General features: G+C 32.6%; 1 protein-coding gene across 20 annotated transcripts in view; it reads right to left on the bottom strand.

Moving 5' to 3' along the window:
• LOC115218076 (unconventional myosin-IXAa) overlaps positions 1-14,968 on the bottom strand; it is a 446,542-nt gene that overhangs the window by 102,929 nt on the left and 328,645 nt on the right. For 12 of the 20 annotated variants that reach the window (XM_036507998.1, XM_036508006.1, XM_036507996.1 and 9 more), the window contains 3 exons: positions 14,347-14,532; positions 12,331-12,384; positions 1,598-1,609 (listed from right to left, as the gene is read on the bottom strand). In XM_036507998.1, the coding sequence (XP_036363891.1) occupies positions 1,598-1,609; positions 12,331-12,384; positions 14,347-14,532 (252 nt within the window). The remainder of the gene's footprint in view (positions 1-1,597; positions 1,610-12,330; positions 12,385-14,346; positions 14,533-14,968) is intronic. The other 8 variants (XM_036507999.1, XM_036508008.1, XM_036508012.1 and 5 more) reach the window with 3 other exon arrangements.

Below are 14,968 nucleotides of genomic sequence, written 5' to 3'. Positions count from 1 at the left end.
TTTGACATGACACAGATAATATAATAATAAATAGTCAGACACTGAAGAATTGGACAAGGGACAAACAGTTTGACACCATGCAGAATATTTTGACAATGGACAAACATTTTAAAAATAAACATGTATTTTGAGAATAGACAGACAGTTTGATGATGGGTAGTTAGTTTGATAAGATAATGTAAAACCTTTAGTCCAACAGTGCACTCATTAAAGCCACACAGCTATGTATTTGCACATACATTTTAGATTAAAATTTAAGTTTTGTGGAACTGTCAGAGTTAGATGGTCTTTAAGCGGGATCTACCTTTGTGTATGTTATTTAGAAAACTAAAATCTAACGTAAATAGGAAATTCTAAAAAGGGAGTAGGAAAAAGAAGAAACAGTTCTAAAGATGTTATGAATGGAAATATAAAGAAGAAGTAAAAGGAAGTTTCTGAAATCTTCAGAATGCATTTGGTAAAGCAAGAATGAAACTAAAGATAAGTGAAAAATCCAAAACACTCACAACAAGCGTAAAGAGAAAACTACACAGGCATTAATTATTGAAAGAAAGTTAAAAAAGAGAAAAAAACAGAGGGAATAGTACCAATATTATTATTATTGAAAAAGAAATTATTAGTCAATAAAAATGTGCATCAGGCAACAAGGTTGTGGTAATATGAAAGAGCGTCTATATTTCGTTTTGAGGTAAAAATATGAGACAACTTTTGTTCATTATTTTTTTTTGTAAAAGAAAGAAATTTCTCATTGAAGAAGTTCAAATTTCTCAAAGTTAGTTCTAGCTTCTCCAATAATTCTATAAATGCTTTTTTTTTTCTTTCTCGAGAAATATTGACATTATCACAATCAGTAAAAGATATAAAATATTTTTTTGAAAAGAAACTGGTATACAATAAAATATAATATATTTTATTGGATAAGGCATACATGAATTGAATCTACCTATATATATATATATATATATATATATATATATATATATATATATACAACAACACACACAGACATACATACGTATATATATATATATATATATATATATATATATATATATACACATACATATATACATATATGTGTGTGTGTGTGTGTGTATTCTGTTATCTCTCAGCAGAGGATGGACAATGGACATAGCTGTCTTTGTCTTCCCAAAAGGGTTTATATACCCAAAAGTAATTTGCGGTATGCCATATATCACAATTTATAAAAAGCTAGCAATTATGAAATCTGGTAAGCAAATTCACTTAAAAAGAAAAAAACCTGTGCCTTTTGCATCATGCAAAGATGTGTGTTTTTTTTTTGTTTGTTTTTTTTTTTCAAATCAGCACAAAAGCAGAAATTAATAATAATAATAATAATAATAATAATAATAATAATAATAATAATAATAATAATAATAATAATAATAATGATAATAATAATATTAATGAAATTGTATTAAAGTTTTTGATTTAATAAAAAAACAATTTAGAAACTACACTACAAAGGAAATCTTCATCCAAAACAATCAATTCAAACAAAGCGGAGTCTAAAATGTAAGGAAAGTAAAAAAAAAATACGATGGTGGGGAAGAAGACGAAAAAGGAAAAATCTTACTGATCGTTTGATCTGGAAGATAGAAAACAAGAACGGAAAACACAACAGTTATATTTTTATATATAATAATAGTAATAATAATAATAATAATAATAATAATAATAATAATACCCGAAATAATTTTTGAGTCAAGAAGATAACGACAACAACAACAACAATAATGATAGTAATGATAATAAGAATAATAATGATAATAATAATAATGATGATGATGATAATGATAATAAAAATAATAGATGAAGCACGCAAACAGGAGGAGTCTATACTCCTCTAATCTCCACTAAAAGAAGAATACAATGAGGCACACACATCAGAAACATGAAGGTGTACCAGAAACTGTCAAACAACAACAACAACAACAACAACAACAACAATAAATTTAATAATAATAATAATAATAATAATAATGTTAGATTTCAAGGAATGAAATTCTAAATTGAACATATATATATATATTGGCCTGTTCGCTTAGCCAGCAGGGTAGCGTCATTTGAAGGCTAAAACAATGCGAAGCGCATTGTGACCAGCGATGTGTAGCAACATCTGATAGCCTGGTCGGTCACGTGATATACACACACACATTATATATATATATATATAATATATATATATATATATATATATATATATATATGTTCAATTTAGAATTATATATATATATATATATGTGTGTGTGTGGTGTGTGTGTGTGTGTGTGTGTGTGTGTGTGCATGTATGTATGTATGCATCATCATATATATATATATATATATATATATATATATATTTACATACATACATACATACATACATACATACATACATACATACGTGTGTGTGTGTGTGTGTAAATAAACACATACACACATACATACACGGTGATAAACAGTAATGAAAAGACCAGCTGCAGTATTATGTCTTAAAACTTTGAAAATAAGCTACATCGCATTTAAACCATTAGGATATGAGTGATTATGCATAATATTGATTTCTAATATAGGCATAAGGCCACACCCTTTTTGGTGGGAGGGGAAGGGTTCACAGACAAGGGCGTAGATTACTGTCCCCTCCTTGCCACCATCACCAATACTTAACTGCTACATATATAATACGGATATCTCACCCCTGACAAGGTTTTTTAACTCAGAATGTAAAGGGAAATAAATCATCTGACCACTAAACTGTTCTCTAATTAATTCTCATAAAAAAAAAAAATTAATTAATTAAGCAGAACTCTCATGTTGTCAACAATCTCATGAAATGTGAATAAAGCTTCTAATTTCAGCGTGGGTGCTCAAATGTAGATTGTCTCAATCGTGTTGATATGAACCCTTTTACTGCAGGAATCAGATATATTTTCTCAAAATTCCATTTCCTTTTTTTAACTGTGGAAAGCAGTCTTATATACCAGTCTACATTATGTTGGGGTAGGCCATGTTTGGAACCAGTTTTGTTGAGATACATCAATACAACTTGCATAATTTACCAATTCCATTTTTAAGTAGATATCTAATGATATTACTGAAATAACTATGTAAGTTAATTATATTTGGTTTTTGAATTTGGTTTGCAAGATTCTTTATATGAGTTCGTGTGTTGAAGCATATTCTGTCATGTCTGGGGAGAGTTATTTTCTTTTTGTGCCTTATAATGTAACACACTCACCGGTGAAATTTCCACTTATTTCTTATTTTTATTTTCCTAAAAGACGCAACGAAAATTTTAGGAAAATAAAAATAAGAAATAAGTGGAAATTTTACCGGTGAGTGTGTTACATTAAAAGGCACAAAAAAAAAAAATGACTCTCCCCAGATACAACAGAACATGACAGTTAATTTTGCAGATAAAGAGTTTAAATGGTAAAGTAAAGCCTGTAGATACAAATTCATTCGAGAGGAAGAATGAGACGAAGTGATATTTATACCTCGAGAGTCAAACATTGCAAACCAATAAGTTGATGAAAGTTATTAATCCAAAAATAGAAAAGTACCGGTTACCATAGCAACGATAACACTGCACAGATTCTAACCCCCGCCCCACCCACCGCATCACACAAAGCAATCAATCATCTTCACTGAATTCTATTCTTGGTATTTTGTTATCATGATGTGTATGTGTTTACTTTTGATATTTCATGACCACTGCCGCCCACGCTTACAAGGATGCAATAGAATAGAATGGCTTCTGCTGATTCGGACAACAGAATATGGTCATTGATACTATTTCAGGAGTGGCTGCCCCCTACCCCACTCTGTCTCTTTCCATAACATCCAACACTCAACATCACCATTATCATCATCATCATCATTTAACGTCTGTTTTCCATGCTGGCATGGGTTAGACACTTTTACATGGAGCTGACCAGCTGGGACCTATCCAGACCCTAACTGTCTGCTGTGGCATGGTTTCTACAGCTGGATGCCCTTCTTAATACTAAGTACAAATCTGCCATGAGCATGTAGGCTCATGAGGTCAGGATATAGCTAGACTATTAAGGTGTTTAAGGAACTGAGAATACAAGAATGGGACTTATTTGCAAGGCGAACCCCCACCTCTGGCTACCATTAACACCCATTTTTAGTTAAGTGCATTGGGGTCATGAGCTGCCTGGTGCAAAAACTTGAACCCTTGATCTAACAACCATGAACTCAACATTCTTACCAATAGGCCAAAATACAAAACTCCTGCTGTTCAAGAATTTGGACCTGGAGATCTCCATTTCCAGCGACTTCGAGGACCACCTCCCAGTGGTGCCGGGCGTCAACGAAGAGCCCTCGACTACAACAAGACAACCAAAGTCCCCCCCCCCAAGGTCTGGAGTCTCCCGCCCCTAAGCCCTAGACCATCACCTAATCACCCTTACCCGTCTTGTTGCTTAACAACAACAGCAACAACAATACAAAACTCCTCGCTGAACAAGATGTTACCCTATCAGAGGTGCAACTCCTATTTTCCACTTGCACTCAATTTCAGATGAATGGATTGGGGCAACATGACACACAATCAAGAATTTGAACACACGTCCCTACAATTGGGTGCCCAACATCTTAGCCACCAGACCAGACTAGACCAGACACGAGCAACCTTTGTTGAGAAGTGGGTCAAATGAAAACTGGCTTGTCATCAGGTGAGTCACATTACTAAAGGAAATTCAAAATAATTTTTCACTGAGTGTGTTATTCACAAAGTGCCACAGGTTACTGTTTACCAATAGCTACAATGGACCTTGTGCCTTAACTCAACACTAAATAGAAGAGACAACAGGAAATTCACAAGATTTGAACTAAAATTTAGCTACATCAGAAGATGGCAGACAAGTGAAATTCTTACTTAGAAACAAATTATTGTCTCCCAGGAAAATCTACATTCCCTCTATTATTACACCAGGCCAACAATTTGAGATAATTTTTTATTGAGTGTGTTATTCACAACGTGCCACAGGTCACAATTTGCCAGGACCTTTCGCCTTAACACTACATAGAACAGGTAACAGGAAATTCACAAAATTTCAACTGAAATTTAGCTACAATCAGATGGCAGACAGGTGAAATTCTTAATTAGACATAAATTATCGTTTCCCAGAAAAATCTACATTCCCTCTATTATGCCAGGCGAATAATTTATATTGTGAATAACATTGTTAATTAGCGGCAGTTATTATAATTAACAACAGCGTTCTGTTATCCCAGGAAGGATATTGTTTATGAAATAATAAAATAAATGGAAAATAGAATAGCAAACAAAAAAAAAACAGAAAAGGAAGAAATTTGGTAAAAATGACACAGATATATTTCAGTGATGTAGAGATATTACACTACATACATATATATATATATATATATATACATATATACGTATGTGTGTTATATGTAGATTCACACACACATATATATGTATATAGATTGACAGACAACTACTACATACATACATACATACATACACACACATTAAATAATAAAAGAGTGTAGTGCTTTCCATGAAATAACACAGAAGGGCTCAATATGCAGAGCAAATATCAAAGTTCAAGGAGGGAGAGAAAACAGATTAGTTCATCATCCTCCTCATCTGGCCGATACATATTCAAAATGGGAATGCAATCAAATATATACAAATATTTTTGCTACATAATCACAAGGTTGGGCAATCTATATTTATTACCAAGATCACACAGTTGTTGTGAGAAAAGCTCTTTTAAAAAACTTAAACTTTTAAAAAACCTAAACTTTAAAAATTCTATCTCTGATGAAGGAAATGTGGCTACCAAAGTTGAAAGAAAAAGTTTTTGCTTTGTATATTCCCTGAAACGATCGTAAGATATCTCCCTTATATTTTCACTTCCTTCTTTGACTGCTTTATTTTCTCTTCATTCAAAGACAGTTTTAAATCGCCTTACTCTATTCTAACATCTTTCCAGCATCTCACCTGTTCGTGATTTTAATTTAATATATTTTATCTGATGTAATTTTCTGTATATATATATGTATTGTGATCACCAAATCTTGGGATTATATAATAAAAATATACATGTATATATTTGATTGTTCCCAATTTGAATATTTATTGGCTGGACTAGGAGGATTATAAACCTATCTGTTTTCTCTCCCCACCTTGAACTTATATATATATGTGTATGTATATATATATATATATGTGTATGTATATATATATATATATATTATATATATATATACATATATACGTATGTGTGTTATATGTAGATTCACACACACATATATATGTATATAGATTGACAGACAACTACTACATACATACATACATACATACACACACATTAAATAATAAAAGAGTGTAGTGCTTTCCATGAAATAACACAGAAGGGCTCAATATGCAGAGCAAATATCAAAGTTCAAGGAGGGAGAGAAAACAGATTAGTTCATCATCCTCCTCATCTGGCCGATACATATTCAAAATGGGAATGCAATCAAATATATACAAATATTTTTGCTACATAATCACAAGGTTGGGCAATCTATATTTATTACCAAGATCACACAGTTGTTGTGAGAAAAGCTCTTTTAAAAAACTTAAACTTTTAAAAAACCTAAACTTTAAAAATTCTATCTCTGATGAAGGAAATGTGGCTACCAAAGTTGAAAGAAAAAGTTTTTGCTTTGTATATTCCCTGAAACGATCGTAAGATATCTCCCTTATATTTTCACTTCCTTCTTTGACTGCTTTATTTTCTCTTCATTCAAAGACAGTTTTAAATCGCCTTACTCTATTCTAACATCTTTCCAGCATCTCACCTGTTCGTGATTTTAATTTAATATATTTTATCTGATGTAATTTTCTGTATATATATATGTATTGTGATCACCAAATCTTGGGATTATATAATAAAAATATACATGTATATATTTGATTGTTCCCAATTTGAATATTTATTGGCTGGACTAGGAGGATTATAAACCTATCTGTTTTCTCTCCCCACCTTGAACTTATATATATATGTGTATGTATATATATATATATTATATATATATATATATATTATATATATATATATATATATATATATATATATATATATTATATATATATATACATATATACGTATGTGTGTTATATGTAGATTCACACACACATATATATGTATATAGATTGACAGACAACTACTACATACATACATACATACATACACACACATTAAATAATAAAAGAGTGTAGTGCTTTCCATGAAATAACACAGAAGGGCTCAATATGCAGAGCAAATATCAAAGTTCAAGGAGGGAGAGAAAACAGATTAGTTCATCATCCTCCTCATCTGGCCGATACATATTCAAAATGGGAATGCAATCAAATATATACAAATATTTTTGCTACATAATCACAAGGTTGGGCAATCTATATTTATTACCAAGATCACACAGTTGTTGTGAGAAAAGCTCTTTTAAAAAACTTAAACTTTTAAAAAACCTAAACTTTAAAAATTCTATCTCTGATGAAGGAAATGTGGCTACCAAAGTTGAAAGAAAAAGTTTTTGCTTTGTATATTCCCTGAAACGATCGTAAGATATCTCCCTTATATTTTCACTTCCTTCTTTGACTGCTTTATTTTCTCTTCATTCAAAGACAGTTTTAAATCGCCTTACTCTATTCTAACATCTTTCCAGCATCTCACCTGTTCGTGATTTTAATTAATATATTTTATCTGATGTAATTTTCTGTATATATATATGTATTGTGATCACCAAATCTTGGGATTATATAATAAAAATATACATGTATATATTTGATTGTTCCCAATTTGAATATTTATTGGCTGGACTAGGAGGATTATAAACCTATCTGTTTTCTCTCCCCACCTTGAACTTATATATATATGTGTATGTATATATATATATGTGTATGTATATATATATATATATATATATATATATATATATATATATATATATAATATATATATATATCACAACCTGGGACCTTGAAGACTGCTATAATGCATGAAAGTATACTAGTCCCCTAATATTTTATATTTTATATTCAACATTTCATCTATTCAATAAGACAATCAATACTTCATTTCATCATACTATATATATATCATTTATACTATATATTCTATATTCTACATTAATATTATAAAGAATATAAATAAAACATAAAAAACAGAGTTGGAATTTCTTTGAATCCTATATATATAGTATACAAGAGGAAGAGAGAGATCAATGATAGTGGTTATCTTCATGGACAAATCCATAGGTCAACCAATATTATATAACAGTAGTATTAGTATTCTTTGTTGTTGTTATTGTACAGATATTTGAAAATGTAAAAAGAAAACAAAAGTTAACAATAACAAAGTAATTTATACAGTTTTAACGAAATAATTAAAGAAACTTTGAAAAGAACAGTAAAGATTCAAGAGATGCTAAAATAAAGAGAGAATATAATATTTAATGCTGAAATGGGTATTTTATGGTGCTTTTGACAGTTATTTATTAGTTTTTTTTTTTTGGTTGCTGTTTTAATTATTAGTCAAAGGAGACGAAGGACCTTGGCCCATCATTGCTCAATACTGTTGACAATAATGAATTGCTGTTCAGTCTGAGTGTGTTGTAGAGCTGAAGAATGTCAGCTAAGAAAGAGGAGGATTTCTGGAAGATGGCAAAGAGTCCTGGGAATAGAATGATTGAAATCAGTGTTTAGAAAGAATGTACCCTTCTCATCACATCCCCAAGAGGAAGAGATGAGTTGAGGAACAGTAGAAAGGGTGAGAGTGAGGAATGAGTCAGGGGCTGAATACATCAAGAGGTGGTATGCAGATGGCTAGTTCAAGGGAGCAGATGCCATTACAGTAGCAGTTGAATACATAGCAAGAGGACACAGTATACCTGTTAATAATTACTTCGTATCTAACGAAAACTTATATATGTGTGTTTGTGTGTATGTATGTGTGTACATGTGTGCATACGCATGCATGTCAATTACATCATCATCATCATTTCAATGTCCACTTTTCCAGGCTGCATGGGTTGGATGGAGTTGATTTGAAGCATATTCTCTATGGCTGGATGCCCTTCCTGTTACCAACCCATACCTGTTTCCAAGCAAGGTAATATTTTCCTATGGGTGAGACGTGTCCTTGCAGAATACTGAAACTGAGTGACCCTGCATTTATGACAGTGATGCTCATTTACAACCAGCACACAATCATCATCATCATCGTTTAACGTCCGCTTTCCATGCTGGCATGGGTTGGACAATTTGACTGTGGACTGGCGAACCAGAAGGCCGCACCAGGATCCAATCTGATCTGACAGAGTTTCTACAGCTGGATGCCCTTCCTAACGCCAACCACTCCGAGTGTGTAGTGGGAGCTTTTACGTGCCACCGGCACGAGGGCCAGTCAGGCTGTACTGGCAACACATACACATAATGGGCTTTTCCACTTTCTTTCTCCCAAATTCACTCAAAAAGCTTTGGTCAACTCAAAACTATAATAGAAAACAATTGCCCAAGATGCCATGCAGTGGGACTGAACCTACAAACATGTCCACCCCATATCTGCATGGAAAGCAGACATAAAATGATAATGACAATGTATCAATCTATTTACAGTTAAATTTACAAATTTCTAAATGAATCTGGATCATGTTTTAATTTTCTCAGAACCTAAGCCAATAACAGATGTTTGGAACATTTAAGAACTTGTAAACATCTACGAGTGGGTGTAGCTGGAAAAGGCAAAATACTCAATGGAGGCATGTGTCAGTCTGCATAGTAACTTCTCTGAACACCTGTTTTAGGAGGTGCCCATCATTGCCACATCTGTGCAAAAGAGAGTATGTTACTAGAAGGACTGAAAAGCCACTTCCAAACTGGTTTCAGAGAACAATCAATCAATGACATTGCTTGAGATCAATTTGCAGCCATTAAGTGAGCATGTGTGTGTGTAGATAAGTGTATATGTGTGTGCGTATGTGCACATATACATTTACATATATACATATATATACACACACACACACATATATATATATATACAGCCATAGCCAAAAGTTCAGAACATATTTTTAAAGATCAAAATTGTTATGTTCAAGTGCAATTTGATTCAAATATATACAACGTATATATTTGAGCTTTTAATTTCAAAAATTCAAATTTTCAGACCTATGATCCAAACTTTGGGCGACAACTTTGTATATATATATATATATATATATATATATATATATATATATATATATATATAATATTATTCAGGGGTGCATTTCCAGGTGTGCTAGGTCTGTGCAAATTCATTATAATTATTAACCTTACTCATTAATTTAATCACAAATCTGAATGGAAAACTTTTGTTATACCCCTGCTTGAAATTTGGTAGCATTGTGTGTGGCAGCACACCCGATGTACAACCACTAGCATACGCCAATGATTATACTATATAAAGAATTAATGAAGGAAGACAGTGAGTCCTGTAAAAGAAATACTATTAATATGAACGATGAAGGAGAAAAAGAACAATGAATAAGAAGAAAAGGAACGCTAGAAATATTCTGCGAAGTCAGGTGGGGAAGAAAAGAAAACAGTTAATTAGTCTAAAATAAGAAACAAAGGAAGAAAATAAACCTTCCCCCTCCCCACCATTCCAAACTGGATTCTTTTTGAACTGTGAAAATTTATATTGAAAATTCCAAGGGTTTACTCGGAAGTAATTAAAGGAGGTGTCTACGTAATTTTAGGTTGGAAAAACGAACCCTTGTTGGAATTTGTTCATGAAATCGGGGTCAATGAAAATATGTATTTTTATTTTTTGCTGTTTATTTGTTTCAGTAGTTTGGACTGTGGCCATGCTGGGGCTCTGGCTTCAAGGGTTTTAGTCGAATGGAGTGACCAGAGTATGCTTCTTTTAAAGCCCGGAATTTATTCTATCACTTCTTTCAATGAACTGCTAAGTTATGAGGATGTAAACAGACCAACACAGGTTATCAAGTTGTGGTGGGGGGACAAACACAAACACACATATGTATGTATGTACGTATGTATGTATGTATGATGTATATATATATATATATATATATATATATACACACACATATATATATATACATATGTACACATATATATATACAACAGACTTCCACAGAGTTTTCGTCTACTAGATTCACACAAAATGCACTGGTTGGCCCAGGGTTACTGTAAAAGACACTCACCCCCAGGAGTCACACACTGGGATTGAACACAAAACGACAAGGTTGCAAAGGTGACCTTTTTAACCACACCGTCATGCCTGTGCCTATATATATTTTTGCCGAATGTCTTTTTTTATTAAAAATATATTCAAATATGTTTTTCAAAAAAATATATTGTTGCTGTTATCATTTAACCCCAGGCCAACCAAAATCAAGTAGATTTATGATTAAAGGCTCTCCAGCCTTGACTATCCTGTCTTTGAAAGGCTATGTGATAACATATATAATGTCGTGGTCCATAAATATATAAGGCGAGCTGGCAGAAATGTTAGCACGCTGGGCGAAATGCGTAGCCATATTTCATCTGCTGTTATGCTCTGGGTTCAAATTCCGCCGAGGTTGACTTTGCCTTTCATCCTTCCGGGGTCGATAAATTAAGTACCAGCTATACAATGGGGTCGATGTAATCGACTTAAATCTGTTTGTCTGTCCTTGTTTGTCTCCTCTGTATTTAGCCCCTTGTGGGTAGTAAAGAAATATATATATATATATACACACACATACACATATTTGTATATACAGACACACTCATATATATATATATATATATATATATATATATATCACAAAAACTGGGTAACTTGGAAACTAAACCTTATGGGTCCATAGGGTTTGAGAAGGATGCTTTTCATCATGTTACCCACCACTACTACCACCACTCAAAAATAAAAAGAAATAGAAAAGAAATTACAGTTCCCACCCATACACATACACGCACATATATACACATTGAGATTGTCCTTGCAATTAGCAGGCAAAACCTTTCTGTAAGTTTCAAAAACAGTTAACATGGGAAATAACTCTTTTGCGTAAATTCTAAAACTGGAAGCAAGGGAGATAACTTTAATAAAATCAGTTAACTGAAATTTTGCAAGGTATAGAAAAGGCAGCATGGGAGTTAATCATACACACATATATGCACCCACATACATACATAAGTAATAGAATATAATATTAATGTTCGGGAAGTTTCAAAAAGAATACCAAGTTTGGAATTTGAGGTGAGGAGCCCTGAAACATGCATATGTACATTACCTCTGATCATTACAAAATAATCGTGAGTAGTCAAAACGCTGGTCCAAAAATGAACTGCACAAAATAAGAGTGAAATGAAGATACATATTTTAGTAAAGGGGGTTGAGAACTTCAATGGAAAAAAAAACTAAACATTCTGGTTGGTTACACAGTTAAAACGCTACTGAATTTCATAATGACCCTATCCATATTGCAGCTAAATGCTGAGATTCCTGTTTGTATAAATGGTTTGAAATAACGCTGAAGGAAAGAGGAGTCAAAGTGATCTGAGGAATACACAAAGAAATGGTATCAGTGTGTTTCAATGCTCTGAGGCAATATATCCTAGTCTCTTCATGGATTATGTCAATTCTGACGAAAGAAAATTTCTTTGAATAATTAGGGACATTCCTATAATGAGAGATCTTGAATTGAGCAAACACTATATGAGAGAGGTTTTCTTTAAGTATTGGAAATAGTTTTAAAAAAGTTTTTTTTTGGATGCTATTTCTAATGAGTTCAGTATGCGGCAAGTAATTTATTTTACTAAGCCCTTTTATATAATGTAATAATTTGAATTCGCCTTAAATGGTCCCTTTGCATACTGAATACTTGGTGAAATTGATTAATTAATTAATTTTACCCTCAATTGTTGAAATTATATATATATATATATATATATATATTATATATATATATATATAGGGTAAAAGTTAAATATTAACTTTAACCAGTGGCCAGTATGAGTGAAAATGTCCATAGACTACAAATACAAATATCGTTATATTATATGTGTGCATAAAAATTATACATGAAGGGAAAACCAATTAAGTGGTTTTCTAGCACACAAGAATTAGGAGTTAAATCCTAAACCATGAAAAAAACTAATTCTTAAATGTGCTAAAATAAGAATTAGATTTTTCGTGGATTGGGATTTAACTACTATTTCTAGTATGTTGGAAAACCACTTAGTGGCTTTTCCCATCATATATATATGTTTAGATGAAGACATTTACAAGATTAGACATGTTGATTAACATGCTACCAGTGGTTTCATATAGAAAGAATTTCCGCAATCTTCAAGCAATCCACAAATAAGAAATATTTATCTACCAAATGTGGCGTTGAGCACACTTTCTCACTGTATTGTGCATGTATGCATGTGTGTCTGTGTGTGTGTGTGTGTGTCTGTCTGTGTGTGTACAACCTTCACTCTCGAAAGCAGGCAATGAAGATGTAGATATACTGTATCAATTGATATCTAAGTTTTGGGATATTAATAATATATCCAACATTAGTATAAGGTCACAGCTTATATCAGTGGAGCACAGCTGCATTCAGTGAAGGATTAGCCAAAGCTAACTGACCACACACTTCCAGTGTTTCACTGATATTTATTTTCCCTACACCCACAGAAGGATCAAATACAGGCAAAGTTGACTTGGGCAGAATTTCTGTTCACAGAACCTGGAAGAAAGTATGACATTAATTGATTCTGAAGAATTACAACAAAAAAACAGATCTTTTCGGTTTGAACGGCAGTTTTTAAAATAATTTCCACGTAACTAAACACTTTTAAACTTCGTATACTGGTAGAATGTGTTTATAAAACATCTTTTTCTCTTGGCTTTATTGAGAAAATTCTATAGTTTGTAAGATATTTGTTGTTTTTTTTCTTCAATTTCGGCAATTTCAACCAATCAATGACGTCTATTGAGGTGAAACACATTCTGTGCCATATGAATATGTCCCTCGTTTAAGAAACAGATTGGGTTTATTTACGTTTCTGAAGAAAAAAAGATACCCTTCTCCCACCCCCAACCCTAACCCTAAAACAGATTGAAATGCAATAGATCGATACTAGGGTCATAATTATGGGTGACAATTTCATATGACACCGCTAGAAAAAACTGCCTTTCAAACCAAAAAGATCCCAAAAAACTCATTATCTTTCAAAGAAGGGACTTCTGCACATCATAAAAAGCAAAAGAAAACAAACCCCGCAAGAATTAAACACATTAAAACAGTTATGCTCACCTTGATAAGGGCCGTTTCTCAAGAGGGCCAGCATTAAAAGGCTTCTTTGCAATAAAAGGAACATTATTGATTTTTTCTTCTTCAGGAGATGCTGGAGTATGAACAGGAGAGATTACTGGATCAGTGTTGCCTCTAGTGCTGCTTGAGACTGCTTCGGTCTCGGAATCTTCTAGAATACCACTACTCCTGAAATAGAATATACTTTCGTTAATATGCACATTACCTATCTAGAGATATACATGTATGTATGTGTGTGTGTGTGTGTGTAGATAGACAGATGTGAGTATAAATACATATCCATGTATGCAGAGAGGTGCATACATGGATATCAAGCATTCGAATATCCTTCAGATATCATTGCGAAAATATACCCAGCCACCCCATGCCAAAAACTTTATTTGGGAAGAGAAGACAGACACACACATACACACATTTGAATAAATACATATAAATAAACATAAACACCCACACACACACATGCTTGTTGTGTACATATGTTCTTGTGAATATGTATATACATATATACTTTAATATATATATATATGTGTGTATGCTTTTATATATATATATGTGTGTGAGTGCACACACACACACACACACACTCACACACACACACACACAT

The sequence above is a fragment of the Octopus sinensis genome, linkage group LG12, assembly GCF_006345805.1.
Source record: "Octopus sinensis linkage group LG12, ASM634580v1, whole genome shotgun sequence".
NCBI lineage: Eukaryota > Metazoa > Mollusca > Cephalopoda > Octopoda > Octopodidae > Octopus > Octopus sinensis.
Note: the sequence above shows the minus strand (reverse complement) of the source record. Positions and strands in the feature narration are given on the sequence as shown.